The sequence below is a fragment of the Nerophis ophidion genome, linkage group LG15 (assembly GCF_033978795.1).
Source record: "Nerophis ophidion isolate RoL-2023_Sa linkage group LG15, RoL_Noph_v1.0, whole genome shotgun sequence".
Taxonomy (NCBI): Eukaryota; Metazoa; Chordata; class Actinopteri; order Syngnathiformes; family Syngnathidae; genus Nerophis; species Nerophis ophidion.
This window is the reverse complement of record NC_084625.1, coordinates 43,658,445-43,684,643: the sequence shown is the minus strand read 5'-3', so window position 1 is coordinate 43,684,643 and position 26,199 is coordinate 43,658,445. Positions and strand designations below refer to the sequence as shown.

Sequence of the window (26,199 nt, the reverse complement as noted above, 5' to 3'; positions counted from 1 at the left end):
GTTTTACACATTCCTCTGTAAATTCACCAAAATGTCCTTTTAGCTGAATGGAGAGTTAGCTTCTGCAGCTTGTGAGGCCATGACGATTACTTCTGTTTTGTTTGATCAGCCGTTTTACTGCCGCATTACAGGTACCGGTTGGAAACAAAAGAAGTATCGAGATAAACATGTGTAAATAACTCATTTCACAACGTTAATAGGCCAATACATGGAGAAACAATAAAAAAATAAATAAAAATTTTGTGCGAGCGACTTATAAACTGGTGCGCTCTATAGTCCGGAAAATATGTATAGGCTAATAAAAAAGCGACTATACATATTTAAAGACACATCTTTGTGTTTTTATTTGCTATTAATATGAAGATGTGCATTTAATGGGGGATCTCTGCTCTCATTTTGCTCTACTTACGTTCCCGCTTGGATTTTTTTAGCGAATAAACACATGACGAAATTTTTAAACAATGTACCTCTACTTGATAAATATAGCGACAAATTCCCCAAAAAGTGCATCAAAGACCATTTGTGCTACATCTTATTCTCTGGCAAACCAGGCACGGACGAGGTGTGTTGTTGCAGTGACAACCAGCGCGCACACCTGATACTCATTTCCTTCTGACTACTTAAAGGCCTACTGAAACCCACTACTACCGACCACGCAGTCTGATAGTTTATATATCAATGATGAAATATTAACATTGCAACACATGCCAATACCGTCGGGTTAGTTTACTAAATTGCAATTTTAAATTTCACGCAAAATATCCTGTTGAAAACGTTGCGGTATGATGAAGCGTGCGCGTGACGTCACGGATTGTAGAGGAAATTTTGTTCCAGCACCAATCCCAGCTACAAGTCGTCTGCTATAATTGCATAATTACACAGTATTCTGGACATCTGTGTTGCTGAATCTTTTGCAATTTGTTCAATTAATAATGGAGACGTCAAAGAAGAAAGATGTAGGTGGGAAACGGTGTATTGCAGCTGCCTTTAGCAACAGATACACAGTCGGTGTTTCCTTGTTTACATTCCCGAAAGCTTACTATGGAACAGAGCGGTCAAGCGAACATGGTTCCCTACCACATGTCAACCGGCAGGTTTCGGTGAGAAAATGGTGGTATTAAGTCGGCTCTTACCGTAGTTATAAGCGGAGAGCTTGCTTCGTGCCTCGCCTCCTGCAGCTGCTGACTTTTCTACGGCCGCTCCCGACTGTCGGATGCTTACACCATGGAGGAGGGGGGAAAAAAAAAAAATCTCAGCCCGGCTGCCTTGCCTCGTCGAGAAGCGTGGCTTCCATCGAAGACACTGGCGGTCATCACACGCGTGGCCACACCCCTCCGACTTTCAGGTACGACTATATAATCTCACTAAAACACAATAAGCAGATAAGGGATTTTCCAGAACTATCCTAGTAAATGTGTCTAATTACATCTGAATCGCTCCCACTGCCCTCGTCTTTTTTTTTCTCTAGTCCTTCACTCTCTCTTTCCTCATCCACAAATCTTTCATCCTCGCTCAAATTAATGGGGAAATAGTCGCTTTCTCGGTCCGAATCGCTCTCGCTGCTGGTGGCCATGATTGTAAGCAGTTTTCAGATGTGAGGAGCTCCACAACCCGTGACGTCACACGCATATCGTCTGCTACTTCCGGTACAGGCAAGGCTTTTTTATTAGCGACCAAAAGTTGGGAACTTTATCGTCGATGTTCTCTACTAAATCCTTTCAGCAAAAATATGGCAATATCGCGAAATGATCATTAATGACACTCAGAATGGACCTGCTATCCCCGTTTGAATAAGAAAATCTCATTTCAGTGGGCCTTTAAGCTCTCCAGTGCTTTCACTCGGCGCCAGTAGATTTCCTGATGGTTCACCCTTCCAGTCGAGTACAACTCTGCTCTGGCTCCACTCACACTTCTCGTCGCCTGTGGCTTAGTTTTGCCGTTACGGTCGTAGTGTTAACTGTAACTTCTTCACGCCTTAACTGTGCTATTTATGTTCCTCACGGTTTCAGTGTGAATCCTTAGTTCTTTTTTCCTCACTCCTTTCTTCTGTTATGATTTGTTTATGAGCAATGGCGAACCCGGAAGCAACTATATCGAAATACTCGATAATTTTTTAAGATAACAAGCACCAAGGGAAAAGTGTATGTGGCATTGAAGATACTAAAAAAAGCAGGTATCGACGCACTTTTTGCTTGTTGGTATCAACTTGGTATCGAAGTATCGCTACTTTCTACAGCCATAATTGAGTAGAATGGCTCACTAGCATGAAAGTGTCATAAGAACATTCTCTGCGTGTTGAACACCCTTAGCTTGGTCATGAAGTTAAAATAGACAAAGGCCAGGCACACCAGCAGGTTCTTCATGGGGTAGAGGAGTGGCGTGACCAGTCCGAAGAAGACCATCAGGCCCACGCGTACAAAGAGGAAGGGCAAGTCTTGCAGGGCCACACCAAGAGAAGATAGTGAGGGGCTGTGGGGCACCAGCACCACGCGCAGGCACGAAAGGTAGCACAAGACGTAAATAGGACACACCCAGGCTGAGTAAAAGACCAGCGGGTGAGTCGCTACCCTCGTCATCTCCACCGTGTCCATCCAGAAAAGAAAACTGTCCACAAACACGTCGGCTCGGGCGTCGCTAGCGTACAGGAAGCGCAAAGGGCCCGTGTGGGCGGCCTCCGAGTCGTGGACAGTCAACAATCTCCTGCCGTTCACAGACATCCCTGGGGCCGTGCCATTGGTTTCTGGCCTGAGAGCTGCGCCGTTCTGCCTTCGGTCTCCCGGCTGGCCGGGTCCCACCGTCACAGGGGGCGTGCCAATGGCCTGGCGAGGCACATTTGGTCCGGGCGCTGCCGGCCCGGGCACCAAGGGAGTGACCGGCGTGATCTGTTCCACGTGCGTGAGGATCGAAGAGGGAATGTCGGCGTCTCTTTCCAAGGGACGGTCTACAATTGCGGTGGAGAAGAAACACAAGTTATTATATATCCTCAATTCAATCATTTTTAATATATAGTGATATCTGAATTTTTTGGTAGTCATCTGCTCCAGAAACCAAATACTACAAAAACCAAATATTTTTTTCAATGACGTTTCATTTTTATTTTTGTCTTGGTCTGGTTCAGGGGTCGGCAACCCGCGGCTCCGGAGCCGCATGCGGCTCTTTGGCAACTCTGATGTGGCTCAGCTGCACAATTGCCGACCCCCCAGATTGTTGCGGGGAGATTCCGGAATTCAATGCCTCTCTCGGACATCGCTCGGAGTCAACGTTCTCCAATTTTCACTCGGACTACAATATTAAGGGCGTGCCGTGATGATATTGCTCTTAACATCCTCTTTAACGTCGTCGCGCCCGTCATTAACGGAATGCTATTTGCGTCCTCTTGAACGTCATCACGCCCGCCATTCACGGAATGCTATTTGCGTGCCGACCAGACACATGCATTTCGCTGCTTCTATCGGCACATGTATGAGATTGAAAGGCATACTGGGTGACACGGAGTACACTGACGGTTGTGATATAAACAACTTTAACACTCCTACTAATATGCGCCACATTGTGAACCCACACAAAAGAAGAATGACAAACACATTTCGGGAGAAAATCCTCACAGTAACACAACAAACCCAACACAACAAATACCCAGAATCCTTTGCATCCATTACAATTCCTGACTATGTTATACACCCCCCCTCCCCCTCCCGCGTGGTTGAGGTGGGCGGGGTTTGGTGCTCGCGGAGTGTATAACATAGGCAGGAATTGTAATGGATGCAAAGGATTCTGGGTATTTGTTGTGTTGAGTTTATGTTGTGTTACTGTGAGGATTTTATCCCGAAATGTGTTTGTCATTCTTCTTTTGTGTGGGTTCACAATGTGGCGCATATTAGTAGGAGTGTTAAAGTTGTTTATATCACAACCGTCAGTGTACTCTGTGTCACCCAGTCTGCCTTGCAGTCGTGTGCGTGCATCTGCGGAAGCCTCTCACAACATGTTGCTGGACTGGCAAGCAGTTTGTACATGTTGTAGAAGGTGTTTAAGGCAATGGCTTCATAGCATGCCCTTATTCTTGTCATCTGGGTGACCACTAGCAGATATTGGCGAGAATAATTGCGGCTCCCATTGTCTTCCTCATTTTGTGAAACGGATCACAACGGCTCTTTGAGTGGTAAAGGTTGCCGACCCCTGGTCTGGTTAAAGGCCTACTGAAACCCACTACTACCGACCACGCAGTCTGATAGTTTATATATCAATTATAAAATATTAACATTGCAACACATGCCAATACGGCCGGGTTAGTTTACTAAATTACAAATTTAAATTTCCCGCGGAGTTTCTTGTTGAAAACGTTGCGGAACGATGACGCGTGTTTGTGAAGTTATTGGTTGGAGGGGACATATTAGCCCAGCACCACACACGGCTAAAAGTCGTCTCTTTTCATCGCATAATTACACAGTAATTTGGATATCTGTGTTGCTGAATCTTTTGCAATTTGTTCAATTAATAATGGAGACTATAAATAAGAATGCTGTTGGTGGAAAGCGTTGGATTGCAGCTGCCTTTAGCACCAAGACACAGTCGGTGTTTCTTTGTTTGTTGTGAAGCTTTAACACAGAGCGGTCAAGCAAACATGTTTCTCTACGTCAACCAGCAAGTTTTTGGATGGGAAAATTGCCGGCTCTTACTGGAGACTTCAGTGGATTATGGGACCTTCTCCTGTAGCTGTCAAAAAGGCAGCTGTGATCTTGGCTCCTCTTCGGCTTCTCTCTGAGACACTGGCGTTCACCGAAGTTATCCGACTTTCAGGTATGACTTTACTCATCTATTCTCACTAAAATACTAGTAACACAATAAGCAGATAAGGGATTTTCCAGAATTATCATAGTAAATGTGTCTAATTACATCTGAAACGCTACCACTGCCGCCGCCGCCCGTCGCTTTTTCTTTCTTTTTTTTTTTTTTTTAGTGCCTCACTCTATCTTACCTCATCCATGAAGCTTTCATTCTCGCTTAAATTAATGGGGAAATTGTCGCTTTCTTGGTGTGAATAGTTCTTGCTGCTGGAGGCTATGATTATAAACAATGTGAGGATGTCACGCCAAATTTCTTCTCCCTACAAAAACCTCCCCCACCCCCATTTACTTCCGGGGTCATGATTAATACAGACGTTTTGTTAACGCTATATTATAAAAATGTAACGCTATATTATAAAAATACAGACGTTTTGTTAACGCTATATTATAAAAAAATGTAAAAAACAAGTTACAAACACAAGCTAAGGGATGACATAAGAGGAAACGTGACCCCGGAAGTAAATGCGTCATCCCATAGCTTGTGTTTGTAAATTGTTTTGTAATTTTTTTTATAATATAGCGTTAACAAAACATCTGTATTTTTATAATATAGCGTTAACAAAACGTCTGTATTAATCATGACCCCGGAAGTAAATGGGGGGGGAAGGTTTTTGTAGGGGGGGAAGAAATTTGGCGTGACAGAGCCCTCACACCGGTGACGTCACGCCCACATCGTCTGCTACTTCCGGTAAAGGCAAGGCTTTTTTATTAGCGACCAAAAGTTGCGAGCTTTATTGCAAAGATTCTCTACTAAATCCTTTCAGCAAAAATATGGCAATATCGCAAAATGATCAAGTATGACACATAGAATGGACCTGCTATCCCTGTTTAAATAAGAAAATTTCATTTCAGTAGGCCTTTAAACAAGTTCCCAAAAAGTCTACAAATATGAGTACGAGTCAAAACCACCTTTCAAATCGTTTCAAGCTTTGTTTAATGCAGCTCGTTAGATATTGCAAAGCTGATGTTTGGTGGGAAGAGGTCAGCATTAATGCCATCAAACAGGAAGAAAAAGGAAAAATACTCCCCATGCGTCACCTTCGATGACCCGTGCACTTTTGTGTGGACTAATGAGTCCATTCAGCACTTTGTTAGCAGAAACAAACGCCTCCTCATTTCCTAAGTGACACAAATAGTTGGGAACACATAGATACTTGCTACTGTATCTACTCTATGTATGTATGTATGCATGCATGTATGTGCAGCTAGGGGTGTCGAACTCAAACACAGAGTGGGCCAAAAATCTAAACTGAACAAAGCCGCGGGCCAAAGTTGAACAACTTAAGCTTTTAATAGGGATCCAAACAAGTTTTGCATTGAATATTGAACAAGCAAGGCTTATATAACTTTATAGTGACATGCAAAATCTAGTTTTGTTGGTAGCGGGGGTGTATATTGTAGCGTCCCGGAAGAGTTAGTGCTGCAAGGGGTTCTGGGTATTTGTTCTGTTGTGTTTATGTTGTGTTACGGTGCGGATGTTCTCCCGAAATGTGTTTGTCATTCTTGTTTGGTGTGGGTTCACAGTGTGGTGTAACAGTGTTAAAGTTGTTTGTACGGCCACCCTCAGTGTGACCTGTATGGCTGTTGACCAAGTATGCGTTGCATTCACTTGTGTGTGTGTAGAAGCCGCATATAGTACGTGACTGGGCCGGCACGCTGTTTGTATGGAGGAAAAGCGGACGTGACGACAGGTTGTAGAGGATGTTAAAAGCAGTACCTTTAAGGCACGCCCCCAATATTGTTGTCCGGGTGGAATTTCGGGAGAATGGTTGCCCCGGGAGATTTTCGGGGGAGGCACTGAAATTCGGGATTCTCCTGGAAAAATCGGGAGGGTTGGCAAGTATGAGAATTAGCGTTGAATGCGGTGATACAGCGGCACCGCCACTGTATAACACCGACGGGGCAGCTCTAATGTTAATTTATTATTGCCTCAAGGGCCAAATTAAATTACACGGCGGGCCAAATTTGACCCGCGGGCCAGAGTTTGACACCCATGATGTACAGTATGTACCTATGTATGACTTATGTATGTCTGTATGTACGTACATACGTCATTTCAGTTCCGCTCCCGCGTACAGTATGTGCATATGTACTGAGTGTCTGTATGTCTATTTATTCAAATAAAAAGACATATTCATAGTTGGACAATGCCATGACCTCAACATTTTTCGCATTTTGAAACCCGATTCCGACCTTTCAACCATCCATCCACACTAGTCATACGATATATCGAACTCAACACATGTATTCCCTTACCCCAAATTTCTGGTTTTCTGGTCATTTTCCCGCCCATTGACGATGAATGGGAAATATACAATCGACTGCTTAGCCCGTATTTCTCATCCGATTCGAACCGTTCCAACATCCAAACACTCCACACACACTGGACATTCAAGCATTTTAGTTCCACTCCCGCGTACAGGCAGTTAAGCAGCTTGCGCACATAGGGCATTCACACGCAATTCCTACCAGAATTGCAAATTCTAGTTCCTTCTGTCTTGGGGTTTTTATATGTATAAATAATACGCAGCTATACTTATTTGATACTTGTTTATGTTGATCAATGTGCTGTTTTATACTGCAATATTGTTCAATGACGTATTTCTAGCTTATGTGCTATTGTGTGCTTAGCTGTTGTATAGCCTATAGCAGGGGTCACCAACCTTTTTGAAACCAAGAGCTACTTCTTGGGTACTGTTTCATGGGAAGGGCTACCAGTTTGATACACACTTAAATAAATTGCCAGAAATAGCCAATTTGCTTAATTTACCTTTAACTCTATGTTATTATTAATAATTAATGATATTTATCTTTGTGGAAACACTGATCATCTTAATGATTCCTCACAATAAATATTTATAGAAACAGATAAATACCTATATGCAACACTTTATTTTTATATTTTCTCTAAGTGCCCATTTTTCAAATTGAGCATTTTCAAACGATCACTTCTAAGACAGTCTTGTGAAATCACAATATCCCATTTTAACAAGCTAGCCATTAACAAATCATGAATTACTTTGCAACATGTTCCGTCATACATTTTTTTTTCTTTTACTGAAGGTTTTTCGTGGAGAATAAATGATGAAAAAAACACTTAATTGAACGGTTTAAAAGAGGAGAAAACACGAAAAAAAATTAATTTCGCCTCTTTAAAAAAAAAAAAAAATCTATTTCGACTTTGTAAAATTCTAAATTCAACCGAAAAAAATGAAGAGAAAAACTAGCTAATTTGAATCTTTTTGAAAAAATAAAAAAAATAATTTATGGAACATCATTAGTCATTTTTCATGATTAAGATTAATTTTAGAATGTTGATGACATGTTTTAAAATCCAATCTGCACTTTGTTAGAATATATAACAAATTGGACCAAGGTATATTTTTAACAAAGACAAATCATTATTTCTTCTTGATTTTCCAGAACAAAAATTTGAAAAGAAATTCAAAAGACTTCGAAATAAGATTTAAGTTTGATTCTACAGATTTTCTAGATTTGTCAGAATATTTTTTTTTTATTTTAATCATAAAAATGTTTCAAGAAATATTTCACAAATATTCTTTGTCGAAAAAACAGAAGCTAAAATGAAAAATTTTATTAAAATGTATTTATTATTCTTTACAATAAAAAAAAAAAAACTGTACTTGAACATTGATTTAAATTGTCAGGAAAGAAGAGGAGGAATTTAAAAGGTAAAAAGGTATATGTGTTTAAAAATCCTAAAATAATTTTTAAAGTTGCATTTTTTCTCTCAAATTTTCTTTCTGAAAGTTATAAAAAGCAAAGTAAAAAAAACTAATGAATTTATTCAAACAAGTGAAGACCAAGTCTTTAAAATATTTTGTTGGATTTTCAAATTCTATTTGAGTTTTGTCTCTCTTAGAATTAAAAATGTCAAGCAAAGCGAGACCAGCTTGCTAGTAAATAAATAAAAAATAAAAAAATAGAGGCAGCTCACTGGTAAGTGCTGCTATTTGAGCTATTTTTAGAACAGGCCAGTGGGCGACTCATCTGGTCCTTATAGGCGTTGGTGACCCCTTGCCTATAGCCTATCATGTTCACCTTTTGCAAACAGCTTTACTAAAACACGAGAACCTGACTCTGGTTCGATCCCCGGGGCGAAGTAGGTGAGCTTACCCTGGCCCGTCAGTCTGCAGTGGCGTATTCTTTCCACAACGTCGATACAGATGAGAGAGAAGAGGATTAGAGACACGGGGAGCTCTGTGAACGTGTCGTGTTTGATACCGTTATTGATCTGAACCTGCAAAAAAAACAACACACTTTGTCATCTCAGTATAGCAACAGACGCCTGTACCTAAATGTTGTGTCTGCTGCTGAGTGTAGGTCAGGCCTGGCCAATTATTTTGCCTCGGGGGGCCAAATTTAGAGAAAGAAATGTGTCTGGGGGCCGGTACATCTATTTTTAGGAATACTAATACAAAACCTCTCAATAATGTCTAAATGAAAGCTAAAAATATTATGACAGACCGCATTAAAACAACGGAATGGATTTTTTATTTTTTTTTTACTGAATGGGACACCCAGAAATACATGAAAATAAAGAATGTGGGATTTACAATATTAACTATGACCGATGAAACACTGAATATTGACAACATATGAACGTCACACCCACTTTCAATTGACATATTTTAGAATCAAGTGAAACCCAACCAAGATACAAAATCCATCCATTTTCTACCGCTTGTCCCTTTTGGGGTCGCTGGAGCCTATCGCAGCTGCATTCGGGCAGTAGGCGGGGTACAACCTGGACAAGTCGCCACCAAACACAACAAAATATGAATACAAATGGTTAAAAAAAAATCTCTAGAATCTGATACAGTATATCACTAAGCTTTAGAACTTTGTTGTAAAAAATTTCCTTACGCGTCTGTCCCTGACACCCGCATTTCAAGCTGACACTATGTGGACACGCACCCGACCCACACTGCTTGGTGCCTGGTCGGAGCTGCCGTGACTTAGATTACCATAGTAACTAATTTGATTACCATAGTAACTAGTATATCATGCACAAGTGCAGATTACAAACATTGAAATACGAGCCAGATGAGGTGGTTCGGGCATCTGGTCAGGATGCCACCCGAACGCCTCCCTAGGGAGGTGTTTAGGGCACGTCCAACCGGTAGGAGGCCACTGGGAAGACCCAGGACACGTTGGGAAGACTATGTCTCCCGGCTGGCCTGGGAACGCCTCGGGATCCCCCGGGAAGAGCTAGACGAAGTGGCTGGGGAGAGGGAAGTCTGGGTTTCCCTGCTTAGGCTGTTGCCCACGCGACCCGACCTCGGATAAGCTGATGGATGGATGGATGGATGGATTCCATAATATATCAATTTTTTCGATTCGATTTTCGATTCAAAAACGATATTTTTCCGATTGAAAACGATTCTATATTAATTGAATACATAGGATTTCAGCAGGATCTACACCAGTCTGCTGACATGCTAGCAGAGTAGTAGATTTAAAAAAAAAAAAATTAAGCTTTTATAATTGTAGAGGACAATGTTTTATCAACTGATTGCAATAATGAAAATTTGTTTTAACTATTAAACGAACCAAAAATATGACTTATTTTATCTTTGTGAAAACATTGGACACAGTGTGTTGTCAAGCTTATGAGATGCGATGCAAGTGGAAGCCACTGTGACACTATTGTTCTTTTTTTTTATTTTTATAAATGTCTAATGATAATGTCAATGAGGGATTTTTAATCACTGCTATGCTGAAATTATAACTAATATTGATACTGTTGTTGATAATATTCATTTTTGTGTCGTTTTTGTTTTTGTGTCTTCTCAATTGCTCTGTTTATTGTTTATTGCAGTTCTGAGTGTTGCAGGGTCAGGTTTGGTATTGGAATTGGATTGCATTGTTATGGTATTGCTTTGTAGTGGTTTGTTGTATTGATAAAAAAAAAAAAAATCGATTTTTAAAAAAATGTGAATCGATTCTGAATCGCACAACGTATTTGAATCGATTTTTTCCCACACCATTACTTTGTATAGTTCAAGACTTACGGTCATTTGAAAACATCACTGCACATCATAATGGTGGCTATAGTTTACATCTTAAAGATCTAAAAAAAATGATTTGGGAATGTCCGGCGGGCCAGATTAAAAAGTTTAACGGGCCGCATGCGACCCGCGGGCCTTACCATGAATTGATTTACATGGACCCCGACTTAAACAAGTTGAAAAACTTATTCGGGTGTTACCACTTAGTGGTCAATTGTACGGAATATGTACTGAACTGTGCAATTTACTATTAAAAGTTTCAATCAATTAATCAATCAATCAATAATTTGCCCAGGTCTGATGTAGGTGAACACATGACTTTTGGGCCCACGTGCCTTGCAGTTCTGCAGATTTTCAAACGCGTCAGCGCTTAACAGCCCAGCACAGCGATTTATGTTCAAAGAGATAAACCGGGACTAAAAGTGCAAGACTGAGCATCCAGCCAGGAAGTGAAAATGTGCCTCATGGACAGACCCTGCAACAAGGGCAGCTGGCACAGGAAGACGAGCACAGCTGCTTATCAAATGCTGCCTTCCGAAAGACTGGAAAAGGACTTCGCTAACGCAGCAGGAATTCTGCAACTCACAAATTGTTTTCACATTCCAGCTTTGTACAAACATGAACATCATATTCATATTCATGGTCCTTTCCATGTCACCCAATCAGAGGCTGCTGATGCATTCACTGACACCTTCTCCTCTGTGACTTTACAGCTACTATCTGCATGGTTCATATTATTGCTATTGTCTTAACATTCATTTGTAATACTGATATCAAGCAATGTATTGTAAGTATACTCTAGACCAGGGGTCACCAACCTTTTTGAAACCAAGAGCTACTTCTTGGGTACTGATTAATGCGAAGTTTGATACACACTTAAATAAATTGCCAGAAACAACCAATTTGCTCAATTTACCTTTTATAAATAATTCTGTGTGTAAATATATATATATATATATATATATATATTTAAAAAATTGGGTATTTCTGTCCGTCATTCCGTTGTACATTTTTTTTCCTTCTACGGAAGTTTTTTTTGTAAAGAATAAATGATGGAAAAAAACACTTAATTGAACGGTTTAACAGAGGAAGAAACAGGAAAAACATGAAAATTTAATTTTGAAACATAGTTTATCTTCAATTTCGACTCTTTAAAATTCAAAATTCAGCCAAAAAAAAGAAAAAAAAACCAGCTAATTCGAATCTTTTTGAAAAAAAAAATAATTTATGGACCATCATTAGTAATTTTTCCTGATTAAGAATAATTTTAGAATTTTGATATGTTTTAAATAGGTTAAAATCCAATCTGCATTTTGTTAGAATATATAACAAATTGGACCAAGCTATATTTCTAACGAAGATAAATAATTATTTCGTCTAGATTTTCCGGAACAAAAATGTTAAAAGAAATTCAAAAGACTTTGAAATAAGATTTAAATTTGATTCTAAAGATTTTCTAGATTTGCCAGAATATTTTTTTTTTATTTTAATCATAAGTTTGAAGAAATATTTCACAAATATTCTTCGTCGGAAAAAACAGAAGCTAAAATGAAGAATTAAATTAAAATTTATGTATTATTCTTTACAATAATAAAAATAGATGTACTTGAACATTGATTTAAATTGTCAGGAAAGAAGAGGAAGGAATTTAAAAGATAAAAAGGTATACATGTTTAAAAATCCTAAAATCATTTTTAAGGTTGTATTTTTTCTCTAAAATTGTCTTTCTGAAAGTTATAAGAAGCAAAGTAAAAAAATAAATGAATTTATTTGAACAAGTGAAGACCAAGTCTTTAAAATATTTTCTTGGATTTTCAAATTCTATTTGACTTTTGTCTCTCTTAGAATTAAAAATGTCGAGCAAAGCGAGACCAGCTTGCTAGTAAATAAATAAAATTTTAAAAATAGAGGCAGCTCACTGGTAAGTGCTGCTATTTGAGCTATTTTTAAAACAGGCCAGCGGGCGACTCATCTGGTCCTTACGGGCTACCTGGTGCCCGCGGGCACCGCGTTGGTGACCCCTGCTATAGACGTATTTGTACACATACTTTAGAGTTTCTACGTATCTTTAAGTGTACTCTAGACCAGTGGTTTTCAAATGTTTTTCACTAAGTACCACCTTAGAAAAACTCTAAGTTGCACCATAATGGCCAACATTAAAATACAGTAGCGTAGTAACCCTAAGTATACATTAAAACAAGGCAGAGGTTTTATTTACCAAGTACTTTTAATATTGTTGACCATTGTAACATTACACACAGCAACACAGTGCTTGGAATTTGAATATAAAACACTGTACTTTAATCAATCAATCAATCAATGTTTATTTATATAGCCCCAAATCACAAATGTCTCAAAGGACTGCACAAATCATTACGACTACAACATCCTCGGAAGAACCCACAATCAAGTGATTCTCTTCGCTGCTCGAGACATGTTGGTATTTTTAAGAGTTCTTTGGAGCCTGTGAGTATTTTTAAGTGTACTCTAGAAATGTAACTATTTGAACATGTATTTGACAGCTGGTAAATATTTCCCCCAGTGTACTTTGGAGAATGCAAGAGAATGCTGATTGGCTGTTACCACTCTGAATGCGCACTGCTGATTGGCTGTTATCGCTTTGTATGTAACCAATCAGATGGTTGTGTGGGTGGGACAATGCTGGGTGCTGAGACAGAGGCAGAGGAAGCAAAGCAGCTTAAGACTTTAGCTTACAAACTCGTTCGGTACACCCCCGTACCGAAACGGTTCAATACAACTACACGTACCGTTACACGCCTAGTATATAGTAGCTTTTTATGCTGGTTTTTAAAACTCCTTGATTCAGATTAGTCAGATCTAGTCATAGACTTACATTGGTCAGATCTAGCCTGGAAGCTGGTGCCAAGACCACAATTATTTATCCTTCAACAGAAGGAGGGTGTGCCCTCCTGCTTTACTGTTGTAAAAAACAACTGTTAGAGATGCAAAAGAGCAACTCTTGTTTAAAACCAACGACCATCGTTGAGGGTGTCAGATAAAAATGTTTGTGCATTTAAATTATTTCCTTGGGACCTACACTACATGTAATGGTGGTTCTTTGGCCAAAAAGTGTGGCCATCATCAAGTATCGTCTCTTCAGGAAGCGCTGTTTTGTGGGCGGCCTTATGTATGTGTCTCCACTTCGACAGCATCTTTAGCCATGTTGGATTTTTTTAGCGCTTCCTTATCAAGTCTACTGACAGACATAAGTTTGAACTATACGCTATTTTGTATTAGAAATGGCAACAGTGGAGGATGCATGTGCATGTACGAGCCAGTCTGCCCCACAACAAGAGGATGGAGAAAAATAAAAACCTTATTGAGTACAGCTTCGGACTCGCGCAAAGATCTTCAGGTAAATATCTACCTTGTATGGAGATATCCCGCTGATGTCAGCAATTGGAAAAAAGTCACAAATTGGGCTAATTTCTTTGTTTGGAGGACGTATAAAGGCAAGATTGCTTCATAATTATCTCTACGATCCCTCTATGGTTTGTTTTCACATTTTCGGGACTTTGTTGCTGCCGCCACCTGACTCGTCCCCGGTGAATTTGGGGACACTTAACCTGGCAACCCTCCGACAAGTACACCTTCCGCACCTCTTAAATTTCCTCTTTGTGTTTTCTGTGGACATCTACAATCTGTCCTTAAGAGGGGGGTACTGTTATGATCCGTTGCCCAGATCATAGTTTGTCTAAGTTCATTTAGGTTTTGATTCACGTGTGGTTTAATTTCTGTTTCAGCAGCCATGTTTTGTGTTTCTCGGCTATCATGGGTGCTGATTAGTGTCACCTGCCTCTGATGAGTGTTTGGGACGCTCACCTGTTCCTGAGCACTAATCAGAGAGCTATTTAGTCCAGCCTTTTCGCCTCACTCAGTCTGGTACTTTTATTTCCTTACAAGTGATGTCGTCTATCCTTTGTATTCCTCAGCTAGGTTTTGTGACACCATGCGACCACGCCGTTACACTTATGCAGATCCCAAGTACACAAAAACAGATACCAATAGGCAAGAAGGTTGGTTTTGCACAATAGGTAGCCTTTAAAATGAAATGTCCCCTTGTTAGCATTGAGGTATTGTGTGGCAAAACGATCGCTGTAAAACGACCACAACAAGCCCAAAATTAGTTGTTAGACTAAAATCACCCACATTAGCTTTCCATTCAGTTGTAAAAAAAATAAAAATACACAAAAGGAGCATCATGTGACTTCTGTTATATTTGTAGGAACTCATTTTAGCTTAGGGGCAGCATGGAGGAAAATATATTCCCACGCAGGCCGGACTGATAAAATCATGGCATAATACGAGGACAACTTCAAAAAACAATTAAAAAGTGTAATTTCGGCAAAAACATTCTAAAAATGCACATATTACAAATAATTCTATTGGCAAAATACTTCAAATGAGTTGAAAGTTCTGAGAAAAAAATGGTGCAGTTTCAAAAACACCATTAACATAGACTTTTACAGTATATTTACAAAACCATTAAACTTTAAAGTGAAGTGAAGTGAATTATATTTATATAGCGCTTTTCTCAAGTGACTCAAAGCGCTTTACATGGTGACACCCAATATCTAAATTACATTTAAACCAGTGTGGGTGGCACTGGGAGCAGGTGGGTAAAGTGTCTTGCCCAAGGACACAACGGCAGTAACTAGGATGGCACAAGCGGGAATCGAACCTGCAACCCTCAAGTTGCTGGCACGGCCACTCTACCAACCGAGCTATGCTGAACACTTCCTGTTCAGCATTCTCATGTTGGCAGTTCACCAATAAAGAAGTGTACGGAAAAGCAATAATAAGTTTCGTCAAACCACTGCTTTGGTGAAATCCACAACTGCCACAACACATTATTTATCATCATTCCAATATTACAATTACAAAAACCAAAACCAGTTGAGTTGGCATGTAAATAAAAACAGAATATAATGATTTGCAAATCCTTTTCAACCTATATTCAATTGAATAGACTGCAAAGACAAGATATTTAACGTTTAAACTGGAAAACTTTGTTGTTTTTTGCAAATATCAGCTCATCGCCTGAGGGATCGAAAGACACGGGCATGGGATTTCTCCAGATTTTCTGAACCTTTTGATGATATTACGGACCGTAGATGGTGAAATCCCTAAATACCTTGCAATGGCTCGTTGAGGAATGTTGTTCTTAAAGGCCTACTGAAACCCACTACTACCGACCACGCAGTCGGATAGTTTATATATCAATGATGAAATATTAACATTGCAACACATGCCAATACGGCCTTTTTAGTTGACTAAATTGCAATTTTAAATTTCCCGCAAGTTTCTTGTTGAAAACGGCGCGGAATGATGACGCGTACGCGTGACGTCACGGACGGTCAGGAAATATCAGCGCTGCACCACTAGCGGCTAAAAGTCGTCTGCTTTAATCGCATAATTACATAGTATTTTGGACATCTGTGTTGCTGAATCTTTTGCAATTTGTTCATTTAAAAATGGAGACTATAAAGAACAATGCTGTTGGTGGAAAGCGGTGGATTGCAGCTGTCTTTAGCACCGAGACACAGCCGGTGTTTCTTTGTTTGTTGTGAAGCAGAGCGGTCAAGCGAACATGTTTTCTCTACGTCAACCAGCATGTTTTTGGATGTGAAAATTGTGATATATATCTTACCGGAGACACCATTGGATTATTCGCCGTCCTGCAGCAGCTGTCAAAAAAGGCAGCTGTGAGCTTGGCTCCTCGGCTTCTCTCTGAGACACTGCGTGTTCACCGCAGCCATCCGACCTCGAGGTATGACTTTACAATCTTTACAATCTCACTAAAACACTATTAAAACAATAAGCAGATAAAGGACCTTCCAGAATTATCAAAGTAAATGTGTCTAATTACATCTGAAACGCTCACACTGCCGCCGCCCAGAGCCGTCGCTTTTTTTTAATAGTCCTTCACTATCAATATCCTAATTCACAAATTTTTCATCCTCGCTCAAATTAATGGGGAAATTGTTGCTTTCTCGGTCCAAATTGCTCTTACTACTAGTGGCTCCCATTATAAACAATGTGAATATGTGTGGAGCCCTGCAACTCGTGATGTCACGAGCAAATAATTCCGGTAAAGGCAGGGCTTTTTTATTAGCGACCAAAAGTTGCGAAATTTATTGTCAATGTTCTCTACTAAATCCTTTCAGCAAAAATATGGCAATATCGCAAAATGATCAATTATGACACATAGAATGGACCTGCTATCCCCGTTTAAATGAGAAAATCTCATTTCAGTACGCCTTTGAACTGTTGAAACATTTCTTCACGCATTTGTTCACAAAGTGGTGACCCTCCCCCCATCCTTGTGTGTGAATGACTGAACATTTTATGGAAGCTACTTTTATATCCAATCATGGTACCCACCTGTTCATTGGTGGGATGTTCCAAATAAGTGTTTGATGAGCATTCCTCAACTTTCTCAGTCTTTTTTGCCACTTTTGCTAGCTTTTTTTAAACATATTGCAGGCATCAACTCCCAAACAGCTAATATTTGCAAAAAATAAAGTTTCTTAATTCAAACGTTAAGTATCTCGTCTTTGCAGTCTACTCATTTGAATAAAAGTTGAAAAGGATTTGCAAATCATTGTATTCTGTTTTTATTTACCATTTACACAACGTGGCAACTTCACTGGTGTTGGGTTTTGTATAATACAATCAAAACAATTGCCAAAAAATTACTTCTGAATAGCCAAATCAAAGGTAATATAACTACAAACTTAACCAACGTGAACATGGTAGATTTAAAGGCCTACTGAAAGCCAATACTACCCACCACAAAGTCTGATAGTTTATATATCAATGATGAAATATTAACATTGCAACACATGCCAATACGGCCTTTTTAGTTTACTAAACTGCAATTTTAAATTTCCCGCCACGTGTCGTGCTGAAAACGTCGCGGTATGATGACGTGTGCGTTTGATGTCTCGGGTTGTAGCGGACATTTTGTTCCAGCCCGATCCAAGCAATAAGTAGTCTGCTTTAATCACATAATTACACAGTATTCTGGACATCTGTGTTGCTGAATCTTTTGCAATTTGTTCAATTAATAATGGAGAAGTCAAAGAAGAAAGATGGAGGTGGGAAGCGGTGTATTGCAGCTGCCTTTAGCCACATAACACAGCCGGTGTTTCCTTGTTTAAAATTCCTAAAGGTGAAGCCTTACTATGGATCAGAGCGGTCAAGCGAACATGGATCCCGACTACATGTCAAACGGCAGTTTTCGGTGAGAAAATTGTGGTAATAAGTCGGGTCTTACCAGAGACATCAGCGGAGCTTCCGTCCTGCTGCAGCTGCATGACTTCCTTCAGAGACTCTGGCGGTCAACACACCCGTGGCCCCACCCCTCCGACTTTCAGGTACTATTAATTCTCACTAAAACACTAGCAACACAATAGGCAGATAAGGGATTTTCCAGAATTATCCTAGTAAATTTGTCTAATAACATCTGAATCGCTCCCACTGTAATCGCCTTTTTTGTTTTTTCTAGTTCTTCACTCTAAATTTCCTCATCCATGAATCTTTCATCCTCGCTCAAATTAATGGGGAAATTGTCGCTTTCTCGGTCCAAATACCTCTAGCTGCTGCTGGCTATGATTGTAAACAATGTTCAGATGTGAGGAGCTCCACAACCCGCGCACATTGTCTGCTACTTCCAGTACAGGCAAGGCTTTTTTATTAGCGACCAAAAGTTGCGAACTTTATCGTGGATGTTCTCTACTAAATCCTTTCAGCAAAAATATGGCAATATCGCCAAATGATCAAGTATGACACATAGAATGGACCTGCTATCCCCGTTTGAATAAGAAAATCTCATTCAGTAGGCCTTTAAACATGAAATAAATTAAAACAGACAACAATTGTAGAAACGCACATTTTTACAATGAGTTCAGGTTAACCAATCGGACGCGGTGCACGTAACTAACTAAAAAGATATTGGCCATGTTGAATTAAGTCTTGGAATCTTACCGTTTCGTTATTTTTCTACTTTGAGTGGATAATTTACAATTAAAGAAGGTATTGTGCGTCCATTCTGCCGCCATTGTTGCCAGTCACAACAGGAGCTGCTGATTGCTTGCACCTGCGCTGATTGGAGCAGCGGCAGCCAATCCCGAGGAAGCTTGAAGTCAGCTGACACGTCATCTTGAACAGCATGACGTAGCAAATGGGTTGCACTTGAATGCTACAGCGACATCAAGTGGACACATTTAGAACAGCAGTTTCTTTAATAATAAAAACAAATACAGCTAATTTTTTATACTTGGCAAACTCATCTTGCTGGTAGCGGGCGAAATTCTGTATCCCCGAAACATTTAGTGTGTCCTGTCACGGGAGCGCGCATGGGGGGCGGAGCTCTGTGCCTTGTTTAGACCATAGACATCTTTTAAGTAGACTTAGCATCGAGCGCTACTGCCTGATGGTGCTGACGAGACGCAGGGCCGCCATCTTGGAGTGGTGATCCGCTCCACTCAGGGCAATACATTTAGCAGAAACAATGAACTGTCAGCGCATTTAATTCGTCTTACCTCGCTGAATACCACTGATTTACACGTGCTTTTTTTTCATATGCTCTAAACCAGGGGTTGGGAACCTTTTTGGCTGAGAGAGCCATGAAAGCTGCATATTTTAAAATGTATTTCCGTGAGAGCCATGTAATCATTTTTAACACTGAATATAACTAAATGTGTGCATTTAGTTATATTCAGTGATATTTTAGCATTATTTTAATGAGTAAATATGTAATGAGTAACATTAAAAGAAAAAAAAAAGTTTTCAAACTTTACGGGTACCGGGTGTTGTTGATGTTTGGGTCACGGCTTCTTTCAACAGTCTACTTGTAACTGCGAATATCTATTCCGGATGGATGGATTTTTAATTAAGACCATCATTTTTACAGTATAATAAGTCTCTTATTCTTTTTAATAACATTGTTATTCTGAAGCTAACCATCCATCCATCCATTTTTCTACCGCTTGTCCCATACCCGGAGGGAATCCGCACACAGAACATACAAACTCCACACAGAAAGATCTCGAACCCGGGATTGAACGCAGGACCTTTGTATTGTTAGGCACGCTCACTAACCCCCCCTCCACCGTGCTGCCCATAGTAGTGTGTGTGTGAAATGCCCATAGTAGTGTGTGTGTGAAATGTTCTTATTGAAATATTGATAGAGTGCAGGTCTTGTTGGGACTTCAGTTTTTGAGGTGTTCTGCAATAATAATTAATAAAAGTGCTTTCAAGACCAATGTTTAGGAATTTTGTCGACTAAAACTAAATTTAGATGACTAAAACACAAACGACTATAACTGAAACTAATTTAAAAACCTGTCAAAAGGTTATTTTTAACACTGTGATGACCAGCGGAATTATTCATTACTTGTCGTGTTAAGCAATGTCAGCTAAGATTTATCTGAGAGCCAGATGCAGTCAATCAAAGGAGCCACATCTGGCTCGAGAACCATAGGTTCCCTACCCCAGGTCTAAATAAAGCGCCGTTGCCGGATGGCAAATGACAAAGTATTATACCAAAAACTTAAAACTGATTTTTTTGGGGGGGGGACAGTCAAGTGACTAGTCCGGACGGCGTTGCCAGAGGGTAAATGACAAAATATCATACCAGAAGCTTAAAAAAGTGACTTTTTTTTTGACAGTGATGTGACTAGTCCGGACGGCGTTGCCAGATGGCAAATGACAAAGTAACACACTGGAAGCTTAAAATTGATTTATTTTTTTCTATATATAGTCTCGTGACTAGTCCGGACGGCGTTGCCAGATGGTAAATGACAAAGTATCATACTGGAAGCTTAAAATTATTAATTTTTTTTTTATATCGTCACGTGACCAGTCTGGACGGCGTTGAATGACAAAGTATCATACTAGAAGCTTAAAATGTACTCTTCTTTTTTTCTTTTTTTTTTTAACATTCACGTGACTAGTCTGGAGGGCGTTGCCAGATGGCAAAAGACAAAGTATCATACTATAAGCTTAAAATTACCTTTTATTAAAAAAAAAAAAAGTACAGTCACGTGACTAGTCCAGACGGCGTTGCCAGATGGCAAAGGACAAGTATCATACTAAAAGTTTAAAATTAACTTTTTGTTTTTTGACAGTCACGTGACTAGTCCGGACGGCGTTGCCAAATGGCAAATGACAAAGTATTATACCAAAAGTTTAAAATAGATTTTTTTTTTATATATATATAGTCACGTGACCAGTCCGGACAACGTTGCCAAATGGCAAATGACAAAGTATCATACTAGTAGCTTAAAATTGGCATATTTGTTGGACACTCACTTGACTAGACCGTACGGCGTTGCCAGATGGCAAATGACAAAGTATCATACTGAAACCTTAAAATTGATATATATATATTTTTTTTATATAGTCACGTGACCAGTCCGGACGGCTTTGCCAGATGGTAAATGACAAAGTATCATACTGAAAGCTTAAAATTGATATATATATTTTTTAATATCGTCAAGTGACCAGTTCGGAAGGCGTTGCCAGATGGCGAATGACAAAGTATCATACTAGAAGCTTAAAATTTATTCTTTTTTTTTCAATTTTATTTTATTTTTTTTAACATTTACGTGACTAGTCTGGACAGCGTTGCCAGATGGCAAAGGACAAAGTATCATACTAAAAGCTTAAAATTAACTTTTTGTTTTTTGACAGTCACGTGACTAGTCCGGACGGCGTTGCCAGATGGTAAATGACAAAGTATCATACTGGAAGCTTAAAATTGATTTATTTTTTTAATATCGTCATGTGACCAGTTCGGACGGCGTTGCCAGATGGCAAATGACAAAGTATCATACCGGAAGCTTAAAAAAGTGACTTTTTTTTTTACAGTGATGTGCCTAGTCCGGACGGCGTTGCCAGATGGCAAATGACAAAGTATCATACTGAAAGCTTAAAATTGATATATATATATTTTTTATATAGTCACGTGACCAGTCCGGACAGCGTTGCCAGATGGTAAATGACAAAGTATCACACTGGAAGCTTAAAACTGCTTTTTTTTTTTTTCATATTGTCACGTGACCAGTCCGAAAAGCGTTGCCAGATGGCAAATGACAAAGTATCAAACTGAAAGCTTAAAATTGATATATATATTTTTTTATGTAGTCACGTGACCAGTCCGGACAGCGTTGCCAGCTGGTAAATGACAAAGTATCACACTGGAAGCTTAAAATTGATTTTTTTTTTTTATATCGTCACATGACCAGTCCAGACGGCGTTGCCAGATGGCAAATGACAAAGTATCATACTGAAACCTTAAAATGTATATATTTTTTTCTATATAGAGAGTCACGTGACCAGTCCGGGCGGCGTTTGCCAGATGGTAAATGACAAAGTATAATACTGGAAGCTTAAATTTTTTTTTTTTTTTATATCTTCACGTGACCAGTCCGGACGGCGTTGAATGACAAAGTATCATACTAGAAGCTTAAAATGTACTCTTCTTTTTTCTTTTTTTTTAACATTCACGTGACTAGTCTGGACGGTTTTGCCAGATGGCAAAGGACAAAGTGTCATACTAGAAGCTTAAAATTGGCATATTTGTTGGACATTCACTTGACTAGCCCGGACGGCGTTGCCAGATGGCAAAGGACAAAGTATCATACTGAAAGCTTAAAATTCATATATATATTTTTTTTTTATATAGTCACGTGACCAGTCCGGACGGCGTTGCCAGATGGTAAATGACAAAGTATCATACTAGAAGCTTAAAATGTACCTTTTTTTTCTTTTTTTTTAACATTCACGTGACTAGTCCGGACGGCGTTGCCAGATGGCAAAGGACAAAGTGTCATACTAGAAGCTTAAACTTGGCATATTTGTTGGACATTCACTTGACTAGCCCGGACGGCGTTGCCAGATGGCAAAGGACAAAGTATCATACTGAAAGCTTAAAATTCATATATATATTTTTTTTTTATATAGTCACGTGACCAGTCCGGACGGCGTTGCCAGATGGTAAATGACAAAGTATCATACTAGAAGCTTAAAATTTACCTTTTTTTTCTTTTTTTTTAACATTCACGTGACTAGTCCGGACGGCGTTGCCAGATGGCAAAGGACAAAGTGTCATACTAGAAGCTTAAACTTGGCATATTTGTTGGACATTCACTTGACTAGCCCGGACGGCGTTGCCAGATGGCAAAGGACAAAGTATCATACTGGAAGCTTAAAATTTATTTATTTTTTTTAATATCGTCATGTGACCAGTTCGGACAGCGCTGCCAGATGGTGAATGACAAAGTATCATACTAGAAGCTTAAAATTTACCTTTTTTTTTTTTTTTTTAACATTCACGTGACTAGTCCGGACGGCGTTGCCAGATGGCAAATGACAAAGTATCATACCGGAAGCTTAAAAAAGTGACTTTTTTTTTTGACAGTGATGTGACTAGTCCGGACGGCGTTGCCAGATGGCAAATGACAAAGTATCATACTGAAAGCTTAAAATTGATGTATATATTTTTTTATATAGTCACGTGACCAGTCCGGACGGCGTTGCCAGATGGTAAATGACAAAGTATCACATTGGAAGCTTGAAATTGATTTTTTTTTTATATCGTCACGTGACCAGTCCGGAAAGCGTTGCCAGATGGTAAATGACAAAGTATCATACTGAAAGCTTAAAATGTATATATTTTTTTCTATATATAGTCACGTGACTAGTCCGGACGGCGTTTGCCAGATGGTAAAAGACAAAGTATCATACTGGAAGCTTAAAATCGATTTTTTTTTTAATATCGTCACGTGACCAGTCCGGACGGCGTTGAATGACAAAGTATCATACTGAAAGCTTAAAATGTACTCTTCTTTTTTTTTTTTTTTTAACATTCACGTGACTAGTCTGGACGGTTTTGCCGGATGGCAAAGGACAAATTATCATACTAGAAGCTTAAAATTACCTTTTATTTAAAAAAAATCTACAGTCACGTGACTAGTCCGGACGGCGTTGCCAGATGGCAAAGGACAAAGTATCATACTAAAAGCTTAAAATTAACTTTTTGTTTTTTGAAAGTCACGTGACTAGTCCGGACGGCGTTGCCAGATGGCAAAGGACAAAGTATCATACTGAAAGCTTAAAATTGATATATATATATATTTTTTATATAGTCACGTGACCAGTCCGGACAGCGTTGCCAGATGGTAAATGACAAAGTATCATACTGGAAGCTTAAAATTGATTTTTTGGTTTTTTTATATCGTCACGTGACTAGTCCGGACGGCGTTGCCAGATGGCAAATGACAAAGTATCATACTGGAAGCTTAAAATTGATATATATATTTTTTTATATAGTCACGTGACCAGACTGGACAGCGTTGCCAGATGGTAAATGACAAAGTATCACACTGGAAGCTTAAAATTGATTATTTTTTTATATCGTCACGTGACCAGTCCGGACGGCGTTGCCAGATGGCAAATGACAAAATATCATACCAGAAGCTTAAAAGTGACTTCTTTTTTTTTTGTGACAGTTATGTGACTAGTCGGGACGGCGTTGCCAGATGGCAAATGACAAGGTATCACACCAAAACTTAAAAGTGTCTTTTTTGTTGACAGTCACGTGACTAGTCCAGACGGCGTTGCCAGATGGTAAATGACAAAACATCATACCAGAAGCTTAAAAGTGCCTTTTTTTTTGTGACAGTTATGTGACAAGTCGGGACGGCGTTGCCAGATGGCAAATGACAAAGTATCATACCAAAACTTAAAAGTGACTTTTTTGTTGACAGTCACGTGACTAGTCCAGACGGCGTTGCCAGATGGCAAATGACAAAACATCATACCAGAAGCTTAAAAGTGCCTTTTTTTTTACAGTTTTACATGTTCTGGGTCTTCTTGAGAGCTTTGCCTTCCGGCTCAGCTCCTTCTTCACCACAACGAATCGATACAGCGTCTGCATTACTGAAGACGCCGTCTGTCGACTTCACAATCCACTCTTCCCTCACCGTAAAAGTATGGAAATACATTTTTGTACCGGTACTAAAATATTGGTATGGGGACAACACAACGTTGTACCTGTGAGCTGGCGATGAGGAAGGCGAAGCAGGGCAAGGTGGACATGATGACGTAGACCAGGGCAACGGGCCTCCTGAGGGACAAATGAGCAAGGAGGCGGTGAGGAAAGACAAGGCTCCGCCCCCTCGGCCCTCACTCACCACTTCTTTCTGCCAAGGAGCATCTTGTGCTTGACAAACAGCAGGTACTTGAGCGGCGCCCACACCAGCAGGGCGGTCGACATGACGTAGGCGATGGACGAGGTGACGATCAGCCAGTAGGCCACGTCGTCGTCGCCGCCGCCGCCGCCGGGGGGCCGCGCCGACCTTTTGACCATGGCCACGATGACGGCGAACTTCTGCATGACGATGAAGAGCGGCACGCACAGGCCGGCGAACTGCAGCACCTCGCACACGGCAAACTTGATGGTTCCCCCCGAGCCCATGCTGAGCCCAGGCTGAGGCCCGGCCGGGTGGAGAGTGCGGCTGGCATGTTCCACGCCGCACGCTTACGCTGCACTCGCCATTGTGTTGGCTGACAAAGCTGCGTGACGTCACAATCAGGCCAACATAATAACAACCCTTGAAATATGCATTTAAACATCGTCATCTAGTGGACAAACTGCAACACTACAGACAAAAACCTTTCAACACTTTGAATTAGTCCAAAGTGACTACAGGTAAAAAATAAATTGGGAGGGTTATCACGTGACAGTCACATGACTAGTCCGGACAGTGTTGCCAGATGGCAAATGACAAAGTATCATACTAGAAGTTTAAATGTGGCATATTTTTTTTTACAGTCACATGACCAGTCCGGACCGCGTTGCCAGATGGCAAATGACAAAGTATCACACCAGAAGCTTGAAAGTAAAACATTTTTTGACAGTCACGTGACTAGTCCGGACGGCGTTGCCAGATGGCAAATGACAAAGTATCATCCATCCATTTCCTACCGCTTGTCCCTGTTGGGGTCACTGGAGCCTATCTCATCTTGGCATATTTGTTGACAGTCACGTGACTAGTCCGGACGGCGTTGCCAGATGACAAAGGACAAAGTATCATACCAGAAGCTTGAAAGTAAAAATGTTTTTGACTGTTACTTGACTAGTCCAGACTGCGTTGCCAGATGGCAAATAACAAAGTATCCTACCAGAAGTTTAAAAACTGGCATATTTTTTGACAGTCACATGACAAGTTCGGATGGCGTTGCCAGATGGCAAATGACAAAGTATAATCCATCCATTTCCTACCCTTGTCCCT

The 26,199-nt window shown here is 40.0% G+C and overlaps 1 protein-coding gene across 1 annotated transcript in view; it reads right to left on the bottom strand.

The window, feature by feature from the left end:
- Positions 1-25,642, bottom strand: part of LOC133569687 (transmembrane protein 236-like) — a 27,155-nt gene extending 1,513 nt beyond the window's left edge. The window contains exons 1-4 of the mRNA XM_061922211.1: positions 25,099-25,642; positions 24,959-25,031; positions 8,982-9,105; positions 1-2,941 (exon numbers count right to left, since the gene is read on the bottom strand). The exon at positions 1-2,941 is cut by the window's left edge and continues 1,513 nt beyond it. Coding sequence (XP_061778195.1) covers positions 2,274-2,941; positions 8,982-9,105; positions 24,959-25,031; positions 25,099-25,382 — 1,149 coding nt within the window. The 5' untranslated portion in view covers positions 25,383-25,642 and the 3' untranslated portion in view covers positions 1-2,273. The remainder of the gene's footprint in view (positions 2,942-8,981; positions 9,106-24,958; positions 25,032-25,098) is intronic.
- Positions 25,643-26,199: the final 557 nt, after the last annotated feature.